Here is a 24,429-nt window from a genome sequence, read left to right on the forward strand (position 1 = left end):
GTAAATCCAATAGAAAATGGAATAATCAACCATATAATTTTTTTTTTGATAAAATAATCAACTATATACGGGTAAGAAGGAACACTTCACCCACAACTAAATTTCAAAGAGGGCTAATGCCTAAGATCAAAGGTCTTGGGTTTAAGTCCTTGTGATGCGGTTTTTAAATTTATTTATTTAATACAGTTAGTTTATCAAAAAAAAAAAATTAATTTTTTTTTTGAAGGAGAAAAAAAAAATTACTATTTATTACTATTTAATTGGATTTCTGCAACGCCCCATTACTAATTACTCCAACGGCGTTTCAGTTAGAAGTAACTGGACAAGTTGGCGTTGGACGCAGTCTACATACAGCGAAGATAGTTTTGGGGGCAAAGGGCAAAATCGTCAAATGTTGAACAGAATCAAATTATAGTGAAAGCTATAATCTGCTTCCGACTTTCGCCGGACCCCCAAACCTCCTCAAATTCCTTCACTCCCACCCCCGCCCCCTCCCCCTCCCCCTCCCCTCATCGCTTAACCAATACTCACCAATACGTATCTCTCTCTCTCTCTCGGAGACGCCACCGATCTTCATTTCTGCGGGGCGCGCTGTGATTTCGAATTCGCCGTAAGTCCTTCTACGCCTCCTCCCCACGAATACCAGTTTTTTTTTTGTGCTCGGTTGATTACGTGATTTCGTTTTGCTGTATTTGAATAGTTTCTGTTTATTTCATGCTTGTTGATCTGTTTCGGATGCGATTTTCCCGTTTTCTATTGGTTTTGGGTTCAATTCACCTCTTCTTTTGTTCTATTAAGTCGTAATTTGAGACTAATTTGAATTATTAGGCGCGCCCCCAAGTTTTTGCAGCACTCTCTTAATTGAAGTTGCGCATGAGTAAGTGTTAGTCTATTTGTTTAGTTTCTTCGGATTGGACAGTTACAAGTGGGCCTGCATGATTCGGTTTTGGGTTTGGTTGGGAGTTCTTTGAGCTGTCATGGGTACATTTTTGCAGTATTATCTGGAAATCAAGTTAAACTGTTGCAATGTTCATGTGTTGAATAGGTATTGTCGGCGGAGATGAATTAAGTGAGGTGCTCATGTGGATACACAGATTTGATGATCAGCAGTTTTTTGCATAAACTTGGGTGCAATTAAGTGAGAGGGTCTTCAAGAGAGGACCCTTGATTCAGTTTGGAACACAAGCGGTTGTTTTTGACGGTTTCTTAGAGTTTAGTTGGTTCGTTATCTAGACAATGCCAGCCGTGCAGAAGCTTTATAATGCGTGTAAAGCATCACTTACGCCTAACGGACCCATTTCAGAAGAGGGTTTAGAAAAAGTTCGCAACCTATTAGGTAAGAAGAAGAAAAGTCCCCATCCTTTACTTTTATTCTTTCCCTGCATTTTTATTATTATGGACCTTCTTAGAAAGGGATAAAACGGAAGCACATATGCATTTATGATTATGTATGGTGACACTTGGTATCTCTTTGTAATGTTTGATGAAGTTCGTCGTAGTTAATAAAGTTGGTAGAAGAAGACTTTCTTTTTTAGAGGACAATCAACATGTGGTTCTTTCTTCTTTGACTTTCTATGATAATTTGGATTAACTCGGGACAAAAAAGAACAAAAAAGTAAACGAGATCTGAAATTGACTTTGATGATCATTCTCCATGTGTCTGCAAAATGGTATCTGCGTGCCCTAGAATTATTGTAATGAACCACCTTTTTGGCTTAGTGGTTTTCTCTTGTTTTCTTTTTGGTGGTCTTAGTTTGTATTCAGTGAAATAGAATTCAGTTTAGGCATCAGAAAGGTAGTTACCTCAAGTAAGACAACTGTTTTATTAGATGATGACATTACCACGATGTATATCATCTTCCTCTGTTCACGTGCATTTTTTTTGTCTGGGTGCCTCATAAATGACTTCCTAAATGAGAGTGGCCCTTTGTCTATAACTGTATTTCCCATATCAACTGGTGTTACAGTGCTAATGAATGTAATAACGAATGTGTTCTTGTGTATTCTTTGTTTGAGATAAATTTGCTGATGTTACAAAGCTAGATGAACCTGCCATATTGAATGAAAACATGAATAGCATACATTATGGCATATAATATCGCCATATTTCTTGTTGAAATAATGATAATTAATTGGCGAAGGGCTTCTTTCTTTGGTTTGTCTTTCTATGCACCTATTGACTTGTATCAAGAAATTCTAGCATGTACTCATGGCCTCATGGGTGAATTTGTTGAGGTTCATTGTAGGTAAATAGTATTTCTAGGATATGAAAAATATAAATATTCTATTTTAGAGCTTATTCACAATGTAAAGGAAAAGTGTTGCAATAGCTGTTACTGGCTATAGAAAATCAGCCAGTTAAGATAGCTAAATACGGAATACATTTTATAATAGTAAGGGTATTCTTATGTGGATTGAGTTGTACAGCTGGTGGTTGATTTAACTTACGCGAAGCTATTGGATTTTATTAGCTCTTTAAAATCAAATATAACTGTAGTGAGGAAATTTATATATTTCTGAAGATTTGGCAACTACTATGCTTCATTGCCATAATTTTTGCATGTACTTTGTATCATAATTCAGATGTTGCTGAGTTCAACTAGACACAAAAGGCTGAAAGTTAGAGCTTTCAATTTCAATTTCAATTTGTGTAGCCGTGTCATTTTTTGGGTTGACATGATCACGGCGCACTACACTATAAGCCACATCGGTTACATGAACTTGAACACAAAAGTTTTCATGTCAACACATTTTTTATGTTTGCGTGTCATGTCAACAATTAAATAGTAGAAAACAACTTTTATAGTACTTAGTCATAGCAATTTGCATCTTGCCCGTGATAGATGTCTGCTATGTATGAAAGACTGATTGAGATGAGTAACTATATATTATTGTAATTAAAGATAGTATGAAGACCTTTTACTGGTTTGTCTCTCATTTTATGTTCATGACCATCTCATACCTTGTTCAAAGGTTGAAGCTATTAGAAAGGAGTGTCAATTTTTAGTAGAGAATATCTTGTTGACAATTTAAGTCCAGTGGCTTTTATATGGAATTCATATTTCTGTTGTATGATGATGCAAATAAAGTTCTTGTAAACCTAACTCTATTTTGAGTTTTCTATCCATCTTTACCATGATTCTTTAGTTATCGCTCTATTTGATCATCCTTACGGTCTCATGTTCCACATGCCATTACCTGCCATACATAATTAATCTTATGTTGGTTTAGGGATTGCGTGCTTTGAATTTGTGAAAGGACATTCTAAATCTGAAATTGCTTTGTAGGTCCTTAAGCTGCTAGCTTTATTGGTTAGTAACACTTTACATCCTTTGTTTCAGAGAAAATCAAGCCTTCTGATGTAGGTCTCGAGCAAGAGGCCCAACTATTACGGAATTGGCAAGGTACCTTCACAGAACGCAATGGGAGCACTCGGTCTCCCCCCACAATTAAATACCTGCATTTGCATGAGTGTGATGGCTTCTCTGTAAGTTTATTCCTTATGATTTATCAACGTTTTCTTTTCCTTTCTTATTCCATTTCAGATTTTCTCTGACTAGTTTGCTTCACACGGTCCACAATTTATTGATGAGCTTGTATGCATCTTTATAATTTTTTAAGCCTTAAAGTAGTGTAATAAGTAACTTCTCTCTTTGGCAGATGGGAATATTCTGTATGCCACCTTCCTCAGTCATCCCTCTTCATAACCATCCTGGGATGACAGTGCTGAGTAAGCTTCTGTATGGTTCGTTACAAGTAAAATCCTATGATTGGATCAACATTCCTGGGCCTTCTGATCCATCTCAAGGTTGAGTAACTTTAGGCATCTGTCTTAGTGTTGGATTCTGCTTTCATGCTGGTTGCTAATGTTTTTATTGAAACGTCAGTCTATCTTGATTCTTGAATGTTGATTTTATAGCTAATAACGTGAATGTTCCATATAAACATGGAAAAACCATCTTTAGAGGATGATAACCGACTTAGATTTCTTGATGTTGTTGTCAATGATGATTCGGTTTCTCTTTCCTTCCAGACTTCCCCTCTGCACGTGCCGACGCGTGTGCTTTCTTTCTTTTTCTGTCTCGATTCTTGAAATTATCAGAATATGCAAAACATGTCTAAATCTTTTTTTTCATCTGTATTTGTGTATTAAAATCCTCAAGAGGTACATGATGCTGCATATAAATGCAATATTAACCACTTCCTTACAATCTTGGTAAACTAATAATGTTCTTAAGACTATTTATTTGATTTTTTTTCAGGAGCAAGACCTGTAAAGGTTGTGAGAGATTGTGAGATGATAGCTCCATGTGATACAACAGTTCTTTATCCAACTAGTGGTGGTAACATCCATTATTTCAAGGCCATCACTCCTTGCGCCATCTTTGACATCCTTTCTCCGCCCTATTCATCCGAAGACGGACGCCATTGCACTTATTTTAGAATGTCCCCTGCCGCAGATCTACCTGGTAAAACCACTCGTTGCAACTGAAAACATTTACGTGCATTCTTGCTAAAACAAAAGTTGGTAAGTCCTAAAATTTGATCATTTATTTATTTTATTCTCAATTCTGGTCTTTAATGAAGGTACTATCGAGGTGGACGGAGAAACGATACCCGAAATTACTTGGTTAGAAGAGTTTCAGCCTCCAGATGACTTTGTCATAAGGAGAGGACAGTACAAAGGCCGCGTGCTCAAAACTTGAAGAATTTTTTGATGTCATATATTCAAATTCTATAAGCTCTCAAAGAGCCAAGACTGTCTTAATTTGCCTCAATTTTAGTATGGTTTTTAACTGTGGTGACAATAATATTCCTTTAGCAGAAATTAGACTTTTGAGATGTACATAGTTGAGGTATTATATATTATTATTTGATTGACCTTACTGGGCCCCTACATATTCTGAGATCATATAATTTATATTTTCTTTAATCTTTTAATTTGTCATCTTCAATGCACCTGGTTGGAGGTGAATGTTAATTGTGTAATATAACTATCTATAAGCTGGAATTGCAGATATAGATGAACTTAGTTAAAAGCTAGACATATTATTTGAGTTTCTAATTCGACTTTGAGCTTGTTGGATTGCCAATTGTATTCGATCGTTTGATCTCAATTTTCAATAATTTGGGATAGTTTGTGAAGCTTGAAATGATTTAGGATTTAAAGTGTATTTTGTTCCTTATGATTTGACAGCATTTAAAAATAATCAGTTTATGGATTTCTAGTTGTGTAACACAAAAATATCTCTTCGTGCTTCAAGAGAACCTGTTACAATTATACAAGACAAACTATCATTAAAGGAAACGATTTTATTTCCCTATCACAAAAAAGTGAGAAAACAAAAATCATACAAAATTCAAGAATTCTTATTGTGTTGACATTCGACATGTAAAACCTCGTCAACCTCAATACCATTACCAACTCATGAAACAAAATAAGCTTCGTGTGTGTGTGTGTTAACCCTTTTTCTTCCTCCTCAAAATAGAATCAAGCCATGAACTTCAAGATTAGCTAGCTACCATTCCTGATTTAAAAAAACAAAAACAAAGTAAGTTTGGTATATTACATTTGGAAATCACTGAAACCAGCAAAGCAGAAGTTACCTCAGAGAGAAATGCAAAGTATGACATTGTAGTTTTAACCTTAGCCTTCCACTCTATATCTGCTGTAGTTTTCAGCACTTGTTGCTGAACCGAGACACGAACGCAGAGCTCGACGCCTTCCTCGCAGAGGCGGACGACAGAGTGCGCGAAAGCCAAGAATCCGATGGAGACACCGGCAGAGGTGGTGGTGGTGGTGGAGGACCAACACTCCCTCTTGCCAGCCGCTCTCTTGCATTCTCAGCTGCTTTGTTCACAGCCAACCTTATGTCGTCTCCACTGCTCGAATCTTGATCCGAATCTTCATCTTCATCTCCATCTCCATCTTCAATCATCTTCACCTCACCACCTATCTTGACACCATCATCTTCAATCATCTTCACCACATTCCTCACACCATCATCAGCCAGTAATTCCTGCAAGGTCTTGAAGCTCTTCTTGCGCGGCGCCTCTTCAAGAAACGGCCCGTGTTGTTCGTTGCACTGCACGACGCGACAAAACAAAACAAACAAGTGAAGTACATAAACATGGTGCAAAATTGTTATACCTTTTGATCTTGGAAAACAGGGCTACTACTTATTAGTACCTCATTCTCAGTGTCTGTCGAGGAACCCGACACCGGAGATTCCGACAGCATCCTGCTGCCGGGGAATGTCATCACGCGGCTCATTGCAGAAACAGGATTCAGGCTGAAGGCCGAGCTTTTCAAGCAGGATCGAGGCAGCAAGCAACAAACTGTGATCACATTTTCATGTTGTTGATCACTCCATGCTTTCTCCACTGCCTCTTCTTGTTGGCGAACCAACGCCTTCGTGCCTAAATCATCTCCTTCGTCTTCAACCGGTTCACTGGTTTCTAGCAGAGCTTCCATCCCAGTACTGGGCGGAGGCTCTGGAGAAACCAAGGGCCCGGCACAGACGTGGGACTGTGCCAGGATCTCTTCCTTTGGTCGCCCCGGGATCTGTTCCCACATGAAGGGGACAGAGCCCGGGTTCCTCACAGGACCAGAGCTCCGCTCTGGTCTGTGAGGGAGTGGGAGGCCTTCCCTTTGATCAACTATGTGTGAGGCCTTCTTGGGTGAGTATTTTCTCACAGATAATATTGGTTGATTGAAATTCAGCTTCTTCTCCACCATGTTTTTTCAGCAGCTCTATTGTGAAAACACAAGAGTGAAGTTTATAGGTTTTGAAAAACCAAAAATCTTCAAATATTCTCATTGATAGCTCCACATGCTTTGCTTGTAAAATATACAGCATTAAATTAGGTATCATTCAAGGCTCTAAAATCTTGCATTTTGAGTATTTATTCAAATTAAAAGAAGTGATATTCCAACTTAATTACACCATAAAACATTAATCAGAAACAAGAAACCAGACTTTGTTTCATTTCAAGTTTAAGGTTTTCAACGTTGAGCTAGATTTTGAAGTGAAAGAAATGTTGGCATTGCATAACATGGAATCAAGAAGAGAGAAAAAAACAACCAAAATCTTGAGATGAAAAGGTCTTACCTTTTAATATCCAAGAAATGAGAGATATGTTCAAACTTTGGTCAAATTCTTCGTAAACAAATATGCCACACACTCACATAGTCATGCCCCCAATATTTATAAGAGAGAGAGAGAGAGAGTAAACGAGTTTGCACGTTTCTGCAATGATTTCAATTGGCAGAGATCATTAAACTACGTGGAGACAAAGAGAAGAAGCTTATACCTTGTGTAAAATGGAGAAAAATAACTTAGCATGTTTTATGCATATATCTTCATTATCTTATGCTCACGAAATTCATTTCTCGTTATTAATTATGAGAATCTATACTTTCCTTAGGGAAATCTGTAAATTAATGTATTAGTATTTTCTGGATTTTGCATATTCGTTACAATCCGTTTTTGGATCACGTGACCTTATTTTAAATATGGAATAATGGAAGTGATATATCCAAAGTCTAAGCTCTATTCTCTTTTTTTTATCCAAAGAAATATAAAGACTGTGGTATGGACTCGAACCCAAAACATCAGGCATTGGACATTTATCATTTACTGTTAGGCCAATACACGCACAAATAATCTCGTAAGTATGCATGTGTTGCACTTTGATGTGCAGTAATCGACATTTTTATGTGTCACCTACTTTCGTTATTTGTAGGAAAATATACATATTTTACTATTTAATTAATGAGTTATAAATAGACATGGAGCGTGCATATATATAATATAAATTCATGAATAAGTTATTTTGTAATGCATTATAGTAATAACGTATTTAGAGAATATGGTGAAATTTTCGTTTTCTCTAGGATTCGAAGTCAAATTTAAATGGTTATTCGTGCATTTGAAGATGTTTATTCATAAATTTTAGTGATTTCTTCAAATTAATTTTCATCTCACGAAAGATAGCATTCTCACTATATTTTTCTCTTTGTGTATGTGTGTGTTATTTAAGGCATCATATGCAGAATAAATTCCTGGAATTTGGATTTCTCATCTTACTTTTTATTTGTTCTGGATTATGCGGAATAAATGGGAATTATAGAAACTCAAAAAATGCGTACTTAAATTATCATGTAGTAATATTGTCAAAAAATATATATATCATGTAGTGTTTTTTCAGGATATTAATAGTTCAACTGGATTGTGTGTTTTAGATTGGATGATATATAATCCCTTTTTGTCGGTTTTTTTTTTTTTTGAGAATGGTTATCAATAACTTCTGTTTCATAATTGACTGAGTGGGGATTTCAGTTCTAAATAGTAATTAATATATATTTCTACAAATTTATACTATGTGAATATACTTATTACATGAGGTACACAATCTACAAAATTAGGTGAATCATATGTGCCATTTTCTTTCTTAGTTTTGCACTCACCATAAACTGAACACGATTGGCTTTTGTGGTAAGAATAATTTAATTATCTTTCAAAAATGGCATGTACTTGGTGAGTATTATATGTTTCCACTTTAGCTTTTACACAATGTTTATTTAATATATGTACTTAATTGAAGCTAGTATATGATATATATATGTGCATGCTTTACTTTTTAGTATGAATTATCACCTCAATTGAGTTCGATGTCCTGTTATAATAACTAAGATTTCTAAATTCATAGAAACTTTACAAAAACAATGTGAAAATACAGAAATATAGAAAAATTTAAAATAAACTTACCTCGTTATATATTAATATTGTTTACCCAAAGGGGGAAAAAAATTATAATTAATCCTTTAAAAAAGGGAAGAATGAATCGTGTTGTTCCATTGGATAATATTTTCTTAATAAGGACGTTTGCATATGATAATACGATGGATGATTGGATATTTTTATTATTGAGATTAGGATTTCTTCGATTTCACTCTTTTAATGAAATAACCCAAATACTAAATGTCTACAATTATATTTTTTTAAAAACAAAAAATAACTCTAAACTAAAATATGAAAATGAACGATATATAAAAATTTACCTATAAATTTCACAAATTTAGAAAGCCAGTTTCGTCTTTAAAAATTGGAGATTTCAGAAAGCCAATTTCGTCATTTAGAAAGTCAAATTCAGAAGTTCATCATATAAAAAAACGGGTCAGAAACTGAATTGGCAATGATTATTTTTTAAAGCGAAAAATTGTCCATGTATGTCAAGATTCAGGCATTCCAAATTAAATTTAATTTGTAGAAAAAATGAAAAATGGGTAAAAAATTAAATATATTCAAAGTTCATGTTAAAAATAAAAAGTGAGTAAAATTTATATGTTTATAATTTAAATTTAAAATTCATATCAAATACTAAAAAATAAGTAAATTCAATGTAATTTATACATCAATTACTCATTTTAAAAGCAAGGTTGTACGTTCAATTCGTGACGATCGTAGATCGCTTGAACTTTCCTCGTCATCGTTACTTTATTCGATTTGAGATACACGTGGTAAACTGATTTTTCGACATCAATAAATGATCCCATGTAGCAATTTTTAAATGATAAGAATAATAAATTCTATTTGCAAATTCACAATCTATTAAATTAATGAACCTAATTTTAGGTGACTTTAGAAAATAGACTATACTAGATTAGACCTTAATATATTCTTTAGGGTCAAATATCTCGCTTCCACGGTAAGTTAATTTTGTTGCGCCTAATTTGACTAAACCTTGCTTTAATCTTGTAGTCAAACCAATAACTCGTGACATGCCCCAAAAACATTTATATCATTTTTCTAAAACGAATAGTAATAAGATTATTTTAATCGGTTTTATATTATTATTTTCCTCATAAACACAAACCTCATAATGCATATGCATGCTATAATTAATCTTTCATTATATACATGCAATAGGCTACACGGATTGTGTATTTTCTTTGCCATGCAGTAATATATTCATTATATTAATATAAACTATTAATTTATTGATAAAACTTTTATCACTTAGTGAAATATCGACACGTAGAAGCGTTCAACAGTTGTAACCACGAACTGGCTTCATTTTAAGCAAAATATAGAAACTATAAACAGCCGACTTACATATTTTTATGTATTTTTGAATTTTCAACTAATAAATTTGTGAGTGTATAATACAAAATTCGTCTTGATTTTGGAGTCTGACATATATGTTGGTTTTTATATGTGTGTTTCTTAAAAATATTTTCAAGATCAATTCCATATTTTGAATGATAAACTGTGTTTGCGTGGGACTTACAAATTTATTCGGATTCAACTATCAACTTTACATTAAACACTTTAATTTTTACATCACGTCTTTCCTAAAAAAGAAATAACCAACATAAGTGGAATGAACCTTGCGGATCATTATGTGATAATTCAACCTTAAAGTCAAACTTTAATTTCCAAATTTGAGTATTTTTTTTTCATTTATTTTCTTGCTCATAATTAGGTCAAATAACACATCATTTATATTGTATATAACGTATAAAAATAAAAAGGTTTTCCGAATTATTAACCCCTTTTAGGCTCTACCGCTACATAATAAAATAATGATATCATAAAAGTTTCTTCTTCTTTCTTTTATGGAACTTTAAAGTTAATAATATACTGAATAATAATGCATATAAATATAAGCTTACTTTTTCTTCAAAAAAAAAAAATAAAAAAAAAATAATGCATATAAATATTTGAAAGCTGAAACAAAGTATAAAGAGGTGGCTCGCCGCGCCCATCTACTTCAATTTTTCCTAATCTAGTAAATCCGAATGGAAACCCGGATCTGAACCCGCCCGGAAAAGTAATTAATTATCGTTGAAAGGAATAAAACCCCCGCCCCTCTCGGTATATAAATTTGAGCATTTCACTGTTACCTCGTTTACATCTATGCTCTCTCTATTTTTTTCTCTCGCAACTTAATACTTCAAACAGATTGCATTGAATTTTTTCTTTGTCGAATTCAGCAGATGAAGTAAGTTGTTTCGCCAGTTGCTGGATTCAAATGTAGTTGAATTTTCGTGCTAAGATCTGCTGGCGGTTAGTTCTTCAATCACAACATTGTTTTTTGGTATTTGTTTAAGTTTTGATCAAATTTTATTTGCTCTTATTAAGATTAATAATATTAGTTTTTTTATTATTATTATTATTAATTTTGTGTTATTCGAGTTGCGAGTTGTTCGAGCTGTTTGTGTTAATTTGCACTGAGCTGAAGTGATCGAAGTCCTCGTTTATGTGGAAGAGGAGGATATGTGATTGAACTGGTGATTAATAAGTTGATGTCGGTTTAGATCTGGAAACTCGATTTTAGTAGCTGTTTCGTTGTTATTTTAGATACGCGTGGTGTCAGAGGTGTACGGCTGGAAAATTTGACGGTAATTAATGCTGCTGCTGTTAATGCTACCATAATCTATTGATGGTTGGGCTTGAATTCAAGTTGTTAGGGCGGAATCGGATGCCTTACAATAATGTGTTTTTGCTTGTTTGATAAGCGCCTTTGATCCTGAATGTAATAGAAGAGACTGACACTTTTGTTATTCGTGAGGATTTGCACCGTGAAATTTTGTTAATCCTTTCAGTTGAAATTCACAAGGGTTAGATACTACTTCTATTTAACCTGGAAGTTGAGTTTCACGGTGTGGAGATCTGGTTTAGTTTTGAATGTGAGAGGGATGCGGACAGTATTTGTTCATATTCACACTGTTTCTGAAGTCCAGATGTTGGAAAATTAGAAATGATAGGATCAAGGAGGAGTGAGATTTAAGATGTGGATTATATGGAGATAAGCCAGATGTAAATGCTAGACCATTTGTTTATGGTAAAGATATTAGAAATTAAGATCTGAGAAGTCTGGTACTGAAGATACAAAATTATATACGCATGAGGACGTTCTAGGTGTCACTGCAATAGACTTCGTGTTTTGATTGTATTGTTCCTTTATCTTTTATTAGATATTAATTTATTTAGGTTATTTTGCTGGAGAATAGAGGTCTACGAAGTTTTTCACTCTCTTTAATTTATTGTGAAGTTTCCACATCTTGTCTGTGCCTTCTGCATTAGCTATATGGTATTCTCTTTTGTGCTTGTTGAAGTTTGAATACCAAGTTTAGTAGGTTTTCTTCAATAGTTACTTACTAGTTACTACTCCATTTGTCACTTTGAATCTACATTCACTCCATTTTGGATTTTGATGAGATAATACTTGCATGCAAGTTCTAAATGCTCAACTTTTCTCTAATTTTCAGGTCACATGTGGCCCTCCATTCGGGTCTGAAAGATAGTTGATGCAGAAATAAGTTTGTTGCTTTTTGGAACTGTGCAACGGATAAGCACTTTAAAAGAGTAATAAGAGTACTGAGATGATATTGCATTTCACGAGACTATGGACATGGAAAATAGACGAGATGACACTGAGTCTTCACAGCATAGGTCACCTGGTGACAAACAGTCCGGTTCTGTCTCCTTGGATTCCAAGGACAATAATCTGAGAAATAAAGAATTGAATGATGAGGAAAAGTATGATATGTCCTCATGCACTTCAGCATCACAGATTCTTTGGACCACAGGGATGCTCTCTGAGCCAATTCCCAACGGTTTCTACTCTATTGTTGCTGTAAGCATACGCCTAATATCATGTTTCGAATATATATGTCTATCCTAATTTTCTGATTTCATGCCTTTGGACTTGGATTAAAATACGCATCATTATTAACAGGAAGTAGTAGTTACTTACCTTGTGCAGAGATAATTTATCCTAGTAATCATGATGCTCTTTGAGGGTAGCTTAAGAATCTGAAACTAAATTCTGCATGCATAAATGTCAGCTGACATTCTATATTCTGGCTGCAGCAATACATGGACACTAACTTTGCAAGTCGTGGGGTTTAAGTCAATCCTTGGATAGACATCCAAATGTTGTTCCATTAGTTTCAGAACTTCAAAATTCCGTCTCTAACTGCATAGAGTTTTTCTTTATCTATTCTAGAGAAGTCCATTTCAAAACTTTGCGAAGAAAAGTAGTTTTGAAGCATGTCATTAGATTTTTCGTGGTACTTTGATCTATATATGAATAGAAAATCAGGGTTAATATGGTAATACATTCAGCCGGTATATAGATCATGCTGTGCAAAAGCATTAAGAGTCGAAGACTTGCAGTTACAAGTTGTGGTTTTATAGAAAATAAATTTTTGTGTGCATGGTTTCTAATTTTAAGAGTATTAAATGCTAAGATAAAACAGTTTTAGTTGAATTAAACAGTCACACTTGGCAGAAAACCTTCTAACTTGGGTCATATTATATATTTCTCAGAAAAGTTAAAAATATATTATTCATGTAGATCACTTGTGAACACTTGAAGTCTGCTTTCTCTTTATGTTTTTTCTAGACAGATTCTCCTTTTAGTTACTGCATGATCAAGTTTTCTCGTGATCTTATCTATTGATGAGAGGGATTATAGGCACTAGCATCTAAGTTTTTAACTGTCCTCTTCATTATAGGTAAATATTGTTCATACAGCTTCACAAGTAGAAAAAGCAACAAGTCTTTTAACTGTCCTCTTCATTAGATAGAGGAGAGAGGATATCACCACCTTATTTAAAATTATATTCTGCCCTTCTTGTACAACATGTGTCAAGATTAAACTGGATTATAAAAGCAAATTTTATTCTTTGGTGGATAATTGTTATTGTCAAACAAGCATGTACAACTGTGAAATGTCCTGATTTATCATTGTAAAGTCTGGGAGTTGTTGTCTAATACACTCTTGTTGGATGCAATGCATTTGTATCTTTTAGCAGTGTGCAATTTATTTCTTTTTCGTGGTTGTCCTAACAACTTTATGTTTCATTTTCTTAAATCAAGTAACTAAATGTACTGTGCTCATGACCTTTGTGATCTATCTCTCTAACGGCAATACTTACTGTCTTATTTCTGACAGGATAAAAAGCTCAAAGAGCTTTACAAAGATATACCTACTATAGATGATCTTCGTGGATTGGAGACTAATGGTTTTAAAGTTGACATCATTCTTGTTGATGCTGAGAAAGATAAGAAGCTTTCTAAGCTAAAGCAGTATATTGTAGCTCTGGTCAAGGGTTTACATGCGAATCCTCCAGCTATGATAAAAAAGATTGCTGGATTAGTAAGTTCATCTTAGTCTTCTCAAATTTGAATATCAAACATAACCAATTTGTTATCCGGAACACTATCTATTTCTTTTCAATTGCTTGTATGATCTTATTCACTTTGTAATATTCAAGGACTTCAACGGGTTACTTCACTATCATGTTTCATTGCTCTGTCCAAGGAATAGTGTGCGATAAAAAGTCTTACAGACTTGCTCTATGAGACACATATTGCATATTGTCTTATGGCTTTGAAATGGTTTATGAAGTTGTGATCAATCTTCTTAAACGTCTTTCTTTTATATCATGTATGAAACACAGTGGCGCATTTTGTCTCTTATAATACCTATTCAGTCGATTTTTCCGTTCTCATCATGTCAGTGTTCATTTGTCCTTCAGCATTGCTCATGGTCAATTGTGATGAGAGATTCTTGACCAATCATCCCACACCCTTTTTAGGTATCTGATGTCTACAAACGACCAAATCTCGATCTAAGTCCCAAGAAAGCCTCTCCAGAGGCGCTTTTATCTGAAAATGAGGGTGTTCAATTGCTGGGGCAAATCAAGTATAGTTCTTGCAGACCTCGAGCAATATTGTTCAAAGTTCTTGCAGATGCTGTAGGACTTGAAAGTAGGCTGGTGGTGGTAAGATTTAAGTGTATGGGGAATGTTTTTATTCTATTATTTATTTCTGCGTAGGTGTGTTCTTATTGTTGTAGCTTTGACTGGGAATTTTAGTTCAGACTCTGGAATCCTAAAAAGCTTTGAAAATTTTCCACTATCTTATCTCATCCTTCCTCATGGTTTTATCTTATCAGGGTTTACCTACAGAAGGTTATTCTGAGTGTGTAGACTCATACAAGCACATGTCTGTCTTAGTAGTACTAAATTCTGTGGAGTTGCTAGTGGATCTAATGCGGTTTCCTGGCCAACTGATACCTCGATCATCTAAGGCCATTTATATGACTCACATATCTGCTGCTGGGGAGAGTGATTCTGGAGACTATGATTCTTGTGATTCACCAATGGAACCAAACAGCCCTCTCTATGGGGTTTCTGAGAGAGCTGAAGCTCAGAGGTTAGCAGAATGGTTATTTTCGTTCTTGTTCGACCACTATTGTAGTTTTAAACTCAACACATCATTGATGATTTTGGTTTTTCGATATTGGGTGGGGGATCTGCCATCTTCTGGTAAAGAGAGACTTTTTTGAGTGATGTCTGCATGTATATTGCCACAGCTAATTTATTTACTCTCTGCAGTGCTGAAAAAGAAGATGGTCTGATGCAGTATAGGCGAGAAACATCTTCAAATGCAGCGGGCCCTTCGTTAAGGAATATGATGCTGCTGCGATCAAAATCTATTGATAGAAAATTTAGGTACTATAGTAGTTCAGATTTCAAAACTTTGCTTCTAATAGGGCAGCAAATCCAAGGTTTTTTTTATAACACGTTCAGATAAAACTTGTGCTCTAACTTTCAATTCATATAACTCAAAAAGTACTGCTAACTGCTAAGATTTTGGTTCCTGCTTTCCTCTGCATTTCCTTGGCTTTCTGAATGCTAAAATTTGAGAACTCTTTTAATCTCCTAAACTTTGCTTCGTTGATTAGTGCTAGTTTTCTTTACTTGTTTTCTTCTCTCAAGAATGAGGAGACTATTTCCATAGGTTTGACATTATTGTTCAGCCTGTCACAGAGTGATCCGAACATTGCTGATTCATTTTGGAAGAGTCAGAGGAAGGCCATTGCTTCTAATAGGGCAGCAAATCCAAGGTTTTTTTTATAAGACGTTCAGATAAAACTTGTGCTCTAACTTTCAATTCATATAACTCAAAAAGTACTGCTAACTGCTAAGATTTTGGTTCCTGCTTTCCTCTGCATTTCCTTGGCTTTCTGAATGCTAAAATTTGAGAACTCTTTTAATCTCCTAATGGTTAACAAGTTGGTAACACTACCAGAGCAAGTCATATGATCGTTCGATGTTTTTATGAAAAAAAGTGAAGACAATGGGATGTTTGTCTCAACAAACTATGAACCTCATCTGAAGATTACATACTACGGAGCATTTTGTTCTAGTAAACTGAAGGAAATTTCTAGTGACTTTGATGTCATCGTTCTTGGTTTCATACCATCGTCGTCGTCATCATCATCATCATCTGTAGTGACTTAATAGCCAAAATCATCTTTCACCTTTATTACATTTTCTGTTTGCAATCATTTTTCTTGGATTATAATGAAACAAAGTAAAATATATTTGTTTTCTTGGTACTTCAAGACATGAACTCGAATGCACTAATGTAGTTAGAGTGGTTTAGGTTGCTTTGTGTTGTTTGAGCTTCTTGATTTTTGATCTAAGCCATTCTGCAGGTCAGAAGGTACATCATCACATATGCATAGATTAAGAAGAAGAAGCATGAGTATGACTCCAGAGATTAGTGACGAGATTGTAAGGTTAGTATTGAATCTTGTATGACATTATATTTCAATACTTTCACTTGTAAAATGACTCCAATTGAAGCTCTTGCTGGGTAGAAGATGAGGATTTTTTGCCCACCTTTTACATCACATATTCTGAACTATATACTAGGGCTGTGCGAGCAATGAATGTATCTATGAAGCAGAATCGCCCTGTACAAGAACATGAGGACAGTGGCTGCGAGTCCTTAGGTTCAAATGCGAAGCACAGCACAGGTCAAACAAAAGATGTAAGTATGCTTTAATCTGTCCTTTTGTCATTAAACTGCTATATATTTATTTTACTTTATTGATCAGAAGTGTTTCTTAAAGATATATTTTATTGTCAATCCACCCATACTTTGTATCACTAGTTGATTCCACATATTTCTCATTTTTCCAGACAGATTATATCCTCTTCATTTTCTCTTTTGTGGACGGGTTGTAAATTGTAAATCTAGTCCGAGCTTCATTAAATCAGTCAATTAGGAAATTGAACTTATCAGCTGCTCTCCATTTCTACTGAACCTTTCTCTGCGATTTTACCCATTTTGAGTTGCCTTGCGAGTATCTGAAGAGTAATTCTCTTGTTCTTTAATATGTTAAAACTCTAGTTCATCGGAGATTCAATTTATATGTTTTTGAAGAATATTCATACTTGGTTTGTTCAGTATGCTTGTCAAAGTTGGTATGTCATTATAACTTGATGACCATTTAAAACAGACAATTCCCTTTAATAACTCTTCAATAGAGAGCACAGTTATAAAGCTCAGTCTGGATTAGCTATCAAATCTAATGCTTGTCTTCATGCTGATGGTGGCCCTATGCCCGTGGTAGGCAAAATGTCATCTGTCCTGCATAAGATGTAACTGGAAATCCTGGTTTTCTTTCCATTCCATTATTTTATTTGGTCTTCACTTCATTTACTCAATGAATCATGTTATAAGAGCTTAAGTTTATTAATATTATAATGACTGGTACTTAATGAGGCATCTGATGACACGTCTTCCCTATATGCGCCACAGAGACAGCATAGCTCTCAGAAAGCAGTGTCCTCGTCTTCTCAAGGAAGTGGGATGCGTGGGCTGACTGAAGAAATGGTTTCAACATGGAACAAAGTTCTGGGTTTACCAATCTTCCGTAATAAGCCTTTGCTACCATTTGAAGAGTGGAATATTGATTTCTCAGAATTGACTGTTGGCACTCGTGTTGGGATCGGTAAGAGCCATAACACTATATCATTGACTAGAAAGAAAGTTGGGAGGCCAAAAACTCTGCATTATGCACTCCACTGAATGCACTTAGCAATTAAAATTTTTATAGTCACAAAAAGTACATGGAAAGATGGAGATAGGAGATCAGGAAGGCATTTAATACGACTATTGAAGATTTGGTTAATTTGTTAGCCAATAATAGGTAACTGCAATTGTCTTTTATTACTAATTCTTTGGTGCGCTGAATTTCATGAAAGAAGATGAACATGAGAGTTGTCTTGGCCCTGAAATTGTTATATCTCATATTAGATCTGATAGTAAAATATCTTCTTGATTTTTTAGTTGTAGCTAGCGCTTGATGTTCCACGTACAATTCAATTATTTCTTTGACAAATGAAGATCACATTTCCAGGGTTCTTTGGGGAAGTTTTTCGTGGCGTTTGGAACGGAACAGAGGTTGCTATCAAAGTGTTTCTGGAGCAGGATCTCACTGCTGAAAACATGGAGGATTTTTGTAATGAAATATCCATCCTCAGGTGTGATCTATATGGTTTTGGCTCTTTGCTGGCATCCAGTTTTTCTGAGATATCATTCTAACTCGGAAATTTTCATCTGGTTTTTCTTGTTCCAGTCGCCTTCGCCATCCAAATGGTACTTCTCTTCAAGCAAGCCCTTGAACTTGTTCTACCTAGTTTGGAGCAAATTCATTACTATAATTTTTGGCGATGTCTACTTACAATATAAAGGGATTTGAGATTAACCTTAACTTCACATATCTAAAGCAATATTTAAAGATTCATAATATCAAAACAAAGTTTATTTCCGGGCAGTTCACCAGATTTACAGAACAGCCAGGTGGATTCTGATCTGCTGTACATTTTACTCTCTCTCTCTCTCTCTCTCTCTCTCTCTCTCTCTCTCTCTCTCTCTCTCATATTGATAGGGCAATGCTCTTATCTCCATATGCAACTTTTTATTGAAAGCTTTAACTATGGAAAATTGTCTGTAGTAGAGTGCTAATTTCAATGTTATATATGCTATGGAATTCATTACAATTGAAAATTGTAATCTGTGTTCTTATATCTATGCCCTCACTGGGAATCTTGACGTCAAACTCATTTGGTTTCAACTTATAATGTTCCTGCAGTCATCTTGTTTCTTGGTGCCTCCATGAAGCCTCCACAATTGTCACTGATCACTGAGTACATGGAAATGGGATCTCTATATTATTTGATCCACTTAAGTGGTCAGAAGAATAAACTCAGCTGGCGGAGGAGAATCAAGATGCTACGCGACATATGCAGGTCAGTCAGTCGAAACTCCCTTCTGATAATGTCTCTCTAAAATACGTTGTTCTGGCTACTTCTGCAACTCCTGGAAGTTCTCTGAAATTGACGACCGAAGAGAGTAGTGATTCGATTTTCTCCTGATTTGGCAACTAGAGGGCTGATGTGCATACATCGAATGAAGATAATCCACCATGATCTTAAAAGTGCTAATTGTCTCGTTAGCAAGCACTGGACAGTTAAGATCTGCGACTTCGGTCTCTCCAGAATCATGACGGATGCGCCCATCAAGTCATCATCAGGTGGGACGCCGGAATGGATGGCTCCTGAGGTCATCCGCAACGAGCCATTCACGGAGAAATGTGACATTTTCAGCCTCGGCGTCATCATATGGGAGCTCTACACTCTGAATCGGCCGTGGGATGGTACGCCACCCGAGCGGGTATGCCCCAACTCTTTTCCACTTCTTTCGTTTTCACCAATTCAGCTTTAGATGTTAATCGGCTTTCCCCCAACATTCCGCCCATTTTTTCAGGTTGTTCACGCCGTTGCAAACGAGGGTTTGCGATTGGAGATGCCTCAAGGGCCTGTGGGCAGGTTAATTGCAGGTATGAGTCGCGTTGAAAAAAGATCTTAAAACTCTATTGTTTTTTCGTCGATTGTAACCATTTAAATTTCTTGGCTGCAGATTGCTGGGCAGAACCCCATGCTCGACCGAGTTGTGAGGAGATACTTGCTCGCCTGCTAGACTGCGAGTTACAACCTTGATAACACAAAATACCATCTTTAAGCTCATCTCTCTGTACAGAAAAACAGCACTCTTGAATTTTCACCATCTAATTCCGGCACACTGTAAAATTCATTTGAGTTTTCCATCCAAGGAATCAATTTCCGTTTTGCCACTTCTGTATCAAGACTCACGAGCGAATAAATGGCATGCTAGATAAACAATTTTCCCGCGATGAGTGAATGAAACAGTAGACTCACGTGATTCAAATGGCAAAATTTTGTTATACAAGTGATGTTAAAAATGTGTCACTGAACTCGAAATATATAAAACACAGATGTTAAAAATGTGTCACTGAACTCGAAATATATAAAACACAACATCGGAAAACAGTCAATCCGAAATCCGCCGCCGATTAAGAGCAGCCTCGAAGCGGCTGCACGAGTCCGCCCTCATCTCCGTGCTCATATCGTTCTCCGGCGCCGGGTAATAGTCTTCTCTCAGCTGAACATCTCTCAACTCTGTGATCCTCAGCAGGAACATCATAAAATGCTCGTGTGCAGTCCCATGTATAAACAGTTTCCTAAGCCCGAAACATTCTTGCAGCAATCCCGCCGCCGGAAGGGAGAGGCTCCTCTGGTTCACGTCCCGGTCCTGCGGCGGCCAGTAGTCGAGCTCCGTCAGGCTCAGGTGCCCGATCCCGATCAGGTAAAACCGCTCCCACAGGCTCAAATCCATCTGCCCCGAGGGCGCCGTGTGGGCGTACCCGATGGTGTCCCCGCAGTCCAAGTGCATCTTCCACAGCTTAGGATAGCTGACGAGCATGCTCAGCCCGAACTCGCGCTCCCTCGGCCTCGACATCTCCCTGCAATCTCCTTCCACCTTGATCCGAATCTCCTCGAGATTCGGGCAGTGGTCGAGCCCCGCTGACACCAGAGGAGTCAAGAGCTGCCCCACCGCAATCCACAGCGAAAGGTATTCCAACTTGTCCCATGCCCTCACACCATGTACATTGCCATTGCTATTCACATCCAATTCCAAATTCAGATCATATGAATACTTGCACCTCTTGCTCGCCTTGCTCAATCCATCATAATCATAATCATAATCATAATCCGAATTCGCAGGCTGGTGAATCGACGCATCGCCTTGATCCAAGCAGTTGAGATCAAAACCAACTCCATCTAGATCCTCGAGTTCTTGCGCCGAATCCCAAATACAATCGATGTGAAGCTTCTCGATCCGATCTTGTATGGGCTCCAACGCTTTCAAGGACTGGCGCGCAGCGAGGTTTCTGCAGCAGGAGATTCTCACATCAACCAGAGTCCTACGAAGCAAGGAAGCCAGAGTCCTCATCCCTCTCGTCGTGATCTTGTTGCAGCCGTGAACCTCCAGCTTGGCCAATCTGCAACAACCTCTACCTATTCCGATCAAACCCATATCATCCAAATCCGCCACATTCCTAATCGACAGCGATTTCAGCCCTTGGCAAAGCGCCACGCCGTCCAACTTCGACTCAATAGGCATCGAGATCCCATGGAAATTCCCCAGCTTGAGCGATCTCAACTTAGGGCATCTCGAATTGAGCACCTCAAACGCCGCGCCACTATCTCGGACATTGTTGCAAATGTCCAGCACCAACTCCTCCAGCAATGGCAGACCCGAGAAGCTCTCGATCAAGGTGGCCACGTTGATACTCGCGTCCTCCGCCGTGAATCCGTCGTGCTCGGGATCGCCACGCGCGTTCAACAGCGCCGATGTATCGGCTAAGTGAAGTATCCCCAATTTTTTACAGTTAACTGATATAGAAACTAGGGCATCGTCTCCGACGAATCCGATGTACCGCGGATCGAACCTACAGACGGCTTTGAATTCCCTCAGGTTAGGGCACGATTTGGTGATGACCTTGATCTCGTCGGATTTGAAACCCTCCGAGAACGACGGATTCAATATATCGAGACGAGTGAGATTGGAGGCGAGCGCGGGGTGCGACTCCAGCGCCGGCGGCACGTCGTCTGTCCAGCAATAGAAGGAGGAGAGATCGAGGGATTTGAGGCGGCGGCATTCGGAGAAGAGCATCCTCAGCTCGTCGCCGGCGGCGGCGACCTGGGGGCGCTGGTGCCACCGCACTAGCTTAACGTGCTCGACGTTTTGCCACTGAGAAGCGACGAGCTGGATTGTGGAGAGGTTCCTGGCGTAGAAGGTGAGGGAGGAGAGGGAAGGGAAGGCGTGGCGGAGCAGGTGCGCGATGAGGGCGGGGTCGGAGGCGGAGCTGAGCGGGTGGCCCCAGGGGGAGAGCAGTGAGAGGTCGAGGGTGGAGACGGACGGGAAGCAGGTGGGGACCATGAAGAGGTCGCGGAGGTTGCCGCGGAGGCTCAGGGCGGCGCGGCTGGCGCGCTCCAGGAGGCACCACTTCCGGCACACCAAGGCGGCGGAGTTGCGGCTGCGGACATCCGACACGGCGGCGATTATGTTCGAGAGGATCACGTCAGGGAGGTCGCTGACGGTGGTCCCGTCGTCGGCGGCGTAGGCCATGCGCGGCGGCGGAAATCCAAATCTGGTGGTATCGGCTTGATTTTTATTTATTTTTTTCGATTGGTGAGTGCTAATTTTCTTCAGTCTTTCTTTTTGTAGTATTTATCTTCTTCTTTCTTCGATATTTTTCTTTCCTAGATCTTTTCAGCAAATATTATTAAAATAGTGTTTCTGTGACGTGTCTAGTTTAGGGGCTGGAGGAATTAAACAAACGGAGTCATTAGCATTAAACCATAATTAAATTTGCAGTTTGGTTTCACATAATTAGGCCTTTCTTTTTACTCCCTCAATTTCATTAATAACATCTCACTTTCAATAATGATTTATTTTAAAATATATATATATATATATATATATTCAAAATTAAGAAATTATATTTAATGGGACGGAAGATTATTTAAAAAATTTATTAAAGAAAAGATGCAAGTTTTTGAAGTGAATAAAATAAGTGAAAGTGGTAAAATTCAATATTGTACCTGGATACTAGTTGTACTGGTGTTGAATGAAGTAATAAGATCTGCTTCTGTACTCGATGTAATTGAATGAGACAGAATTGAATCGTAGACATGAATTAATTAAGAAAACTTTGTGGCAAAGAAAAACTAAATTTTAATTTCTTCATATCGTAGACATAAATTAATTAAGAACACTTTGTGGCAAAGAAAAACTAAATTTTAATTTCTTTAAATTAATGAAATTGATTTGTCTGCATACGACTTGGCCCACGTGACATGATGCATGTGACAGAGGTCTTGAAGTCTAAAGATTGGAGCTCCCAAATTTGCAGAAACGTGGAAATGTTTCAGCAGGCACAAAAAAGGTGATATATCACCCCTTTTGCTGTTGTTATACTACCCACACACAAAATATGATAAATACTTCCATATAAATAGTTTCACACTATTATCCACCAATAAAAAATGGCATGAAATTTATTACTACTATTTTTTATGTTCATAAAAAATATTATTAAAAAATTATACTCTCTCTGTCCACGAAAGAACTTCTTATCTTTTTTTTTTGGAACGTTCATAAAAAAACTTTCTACCTATTTTGAACTATGTCCCACCACTTATAATTACTTATTTTTCATTTTTTCACAACTCTATAATAATTATAACATTTTTTTACCAATTCCAATACACTCAACAATTTTTTTTCTACTTTCAATGGACTCAACAACTTCTTTCTTAAAATCTGTGTCACTCCCTCCTAAGAAGTTTTTTCATGGACGGAGGGAGTAAAATTTATACTCCCTCCGTCCACCAAAAATATGCCATAATTTTCTTTTTCGTCCATCCACAAAAAATATGCCACATCCATTTTTAGTAGTAGGGTCCACACCATTCCACTCACATTTAAAGTGGGACCCTTACTCCACTACCAACTTCACTCACATTTTATTAAAATCCGTGCCGAAAGTAAAGTGGCATATTTTTGGTGGACGGAGAGAGTAATAAAAATAATTGAATGTACTGTAAGTAGACAAGAGATCTCGCTTAAAAAATAATACTCCCTATGTCCAAACGAAAGCAATGCGCTTCTTTTCGGCACGGATTTAGGGAGAATAAGATTGTAGTGTAAAACTGTGTAAAAGGTGTGTGGGGCCACATTGTTTATAGTGTAAAATTATTATCAAAAAATGAAATGCACCATTTTCGTTGGGACGACTCAAAAAAGAATACGCATCGCTTTCGTTGGGACGGAGCGAGTATTAATAATACTCTCTTCATCTCATAAAAACATGTATAATATGAGACAACACATGTTTTAAGAAATTCTATAAAGTGTAGTGTGAGTGGAGAAAGGTCCCACATTAATTATGATATTTAGTGTGAAAATTATTACTATAAATAAGGTGTGCATGTTTTTATGAGACTGATAAAAAAGGAAAAATATGCATATTTTTATGGAACGAATGAATTAATAATTAATCATATTGTGAATGAAAAAATGAGCTCATATAATATTTAAAAATAGAAATGGATTATTTTTTTATGAACATTTCAAAATAACAAAAATGTTCATTTTTTATGGAGGAATTAGAATGTATCTCAGT

General features: G+C 36.8%; 4 protein-coding genes across 9 annotated transcripts; 2 read left to right on the forward strand and 2 right to left on the reverse strand.

The window, feature by feature from the left end:
- The first annotated feature begins 306 nt into the window (after window positions 1–306).
- LOC131009153 (plant cysteine oxidase 4) lies at window positions 307–4,886 on the forward strand. The gene is made up of 6 exons (XM_057936377.1): window positions 307–610; window positions 1,046–1,336; window positions 3,342–3,487; window positions 3,661–3,808; window positions 4,263–4,469; window positions 4,588–4,886. The coding sequence occupies exons 2-6, from the start codon at window positions 1,237–1,239 to the stop codon at window positions 4,704–4,706; spliced, it is 720 nt and encodes a 239-aa protein (XP_057792360.1). The 5' UTR covers window positions 307–610; window positions 1,046–1,236; the 3' UTR covers window positions 4,707–4,886.
- Window positions 4,887–5,199: 313 nt separating this feature from the next.
- LOC131009152 (uncharacterized) lies at window positions 5,200–7,265 on the reverse strand. 2 transcript variants are annotated; one of them, XR_009096405.1, is made up of 4 exons: window positions 7,113–7,265; window positions 6,191–6,754; window positions 5,608–6,086; window positions 5,200–5,528 (listed from the first exon to the last, which is right to left on the reverse strand). XR_009096405.1 is itself a non-coding variant. In XM_057936376.1 (3 exons), exons 2-3 carry the CDS (start codon window positions 6,737–6,739, stop codon window positions 5,679–5,681), a joined length of 957 nt encoding a protein of 318 aa, XP_057792359.1. In that variant the 5' UTR covers window positions 6,740–6,754; window positions 7,113–7,265; the 3' UTR covers window positions 5,200–5,678. The 2 variants fall into 2 exon arrangements, 1 of the variants encoding a protein (XP_057792359.1); XM_057936376.1 differs by having other exon boundaries at window positions 5,200–6,086.
- Window positions 7,266–10,878: 3,613 nt separating this feature from the next.
- Window positions 10,879–20,010, forward strand: LOC131009154 (serine/threonine-protein kinase EDR1-like). 5 transcript variants are annotated; one of them, XM_057936378.1, is made up of 16 exons: window positions 10,879–11,072; window positions 12,278–12,645; window positions 13,969–14,172; window positions 14,615–14,800; window positions 14,974–15,233; window positions 15,416–15,532; window positions 15,841–15,927; window positions 16,522–16,605; window positions 16,742–16,859; window positions 17,634–17,826; window positions 18,235–18,358; window positions 18,454–18,473; window positions 18,970–19,126; window positions 19,265–19,550; window positions 19,644–19,716; window positions 19,797–20,010. In XM_057936378.1, the coding sequence occupies exons 2-16, from the start codon at window positions 12,415–12,417 to the stop codon at window positions 19,874–19,876; spliced, it is 2,220 nt and encodes a 739-aa protein (XP_057792361.1). In that variant the 5' UTR covers window positions 10,879–11,072; window positions 12,278–12,414; the 3' UTR covers window positions 19,877–20,010. The 5 variants fall into 5 exon arrangements, with proteins under 5 accessions (XP_057792361.1, XP_057792364.1, XP_057792365.1 ...); XM_057936381.1 differs by having other exon boundaries at window positions 10,887–11,072; window positions 15,851–15,927; window positions 16,527–16,605; XM_057936379.1 differs by having other exon boundaries at window positions 10,898–11,103.
- Window positions 20,011–20,070: 60 nt separating this feature from the next.
- On the reverse strand, window positions 20,071–22,542 carry LOC131009156 (F-box/LRR-repeat MAX2 homolog A). The gene is made up of 2 exons (XM_057936383.1): window positions 20,172–22,542; window positions 20,071–20,128 (listed from the first exon to the last, which is right to left on the reverse strand). Exon 1 carries the CDS (start codon window positions 22,368–22,370, stop codon window positions 20,229–20,231), a length of 2,142 nt encoding a protein of 713 aa, XP_057792366.1. The 5' UTR covers window positions 22,371–22,542; the 3' UTR covers window positions 20,071–20,128; window positions 20,172–20,228.
- Window positions 22,543–24,429: the final 1,887 nt, after the last annotated feature.

The sequence above is a fragment of the Salvia miltiorrhiza genome, chromosome 2 (genome assembly GCF_028751815.1).
Source record: "Salvia miltiorrhiza cultivar Shanhuang (shh) chromosome 2, IMPLAD_Smil_shh, whole genome shotgun sequence".
Lineage (NCBI taxonomy): Eukaryota > Viridiplantae > Streptophyta > Magnoliopsida > Lamiales > Lamiaceae > Salvia > Salvia miltiorrhiza.

What these genes read in the sequence shown, in the direction of transcription:
- LOC131009154 (XM_057936378.1), top strand. Translation starts at nt 12,415, where the DNA reads ATGGACATGGAAAATAGACGAGATGACACTGAGTCTTCACAGCATAGG. An exon ending in TTGAAAGTAGGCTGGTGGTG is followed by an intron (nt 14,801 to 14,973) that starts GTAAGATTTAAG and finishes TTATCTTATCAG; the next exon opens with GGTTTACCTACAGAAGGTTA. An exon ending in TCGCCTTCGCCATCCAAATG is followed by an intron (nt 18,474 to 18,969) that starts GTACTTCTCTTC and finishes ATGTTCCTGCAG; the next exon opens with TCATCTTGTTTCTTGGTGCC.
- LOC131009152 (XM_057936376.1), bottom strand. Translation starts at nt 6,739, where the DNA reads ATGGTGGAGAAGAAGCTGAATTTCAATCAACCAATATTATCTGTGAGA. An exon ending in CGACAGACACTGAGAATGAG is followed by an intron (nt 6,087 to 6,190) that starts GTACTAATAAGT and finishes CGCGTCGTGCAG; the next exon opens with TGCAACGAACAACACGGGCC.
- LOC131009156 (XM_057936383.1), bottom strand. Translation starts at nt 22,370, where the DNA reads ATGGCCTACGCCGCCGACGACGGGACCACCGTCAGCGACCTCCCTGAC.
- LOC131009153 (XM_057936377.1), top strand. Translation starts at nt 1,237, where the DNA reads ATGCCAGCCGTGCAGAAGCTTTATAATGCGTGTAAAGCATCACTTACG. An exon ending in GCCTTCTGATCCATCTCAAG is followed by an intron (nt 3,809 to 4,262) that starts GTTGAGTAACTT and finishes ATTTTTTTTCAG; the next exon opens with GAGCAAGACCTGTAAAGGTT. An exon ending in CCCTGCCGCAGATCTACCTG is followed by an intron (nt 4,470 to 4,587) that starts GTAAAACCACTC and finishes TCTTTAATGAAG; the next exon opens with GTACTATCGAGGTGGACGGA.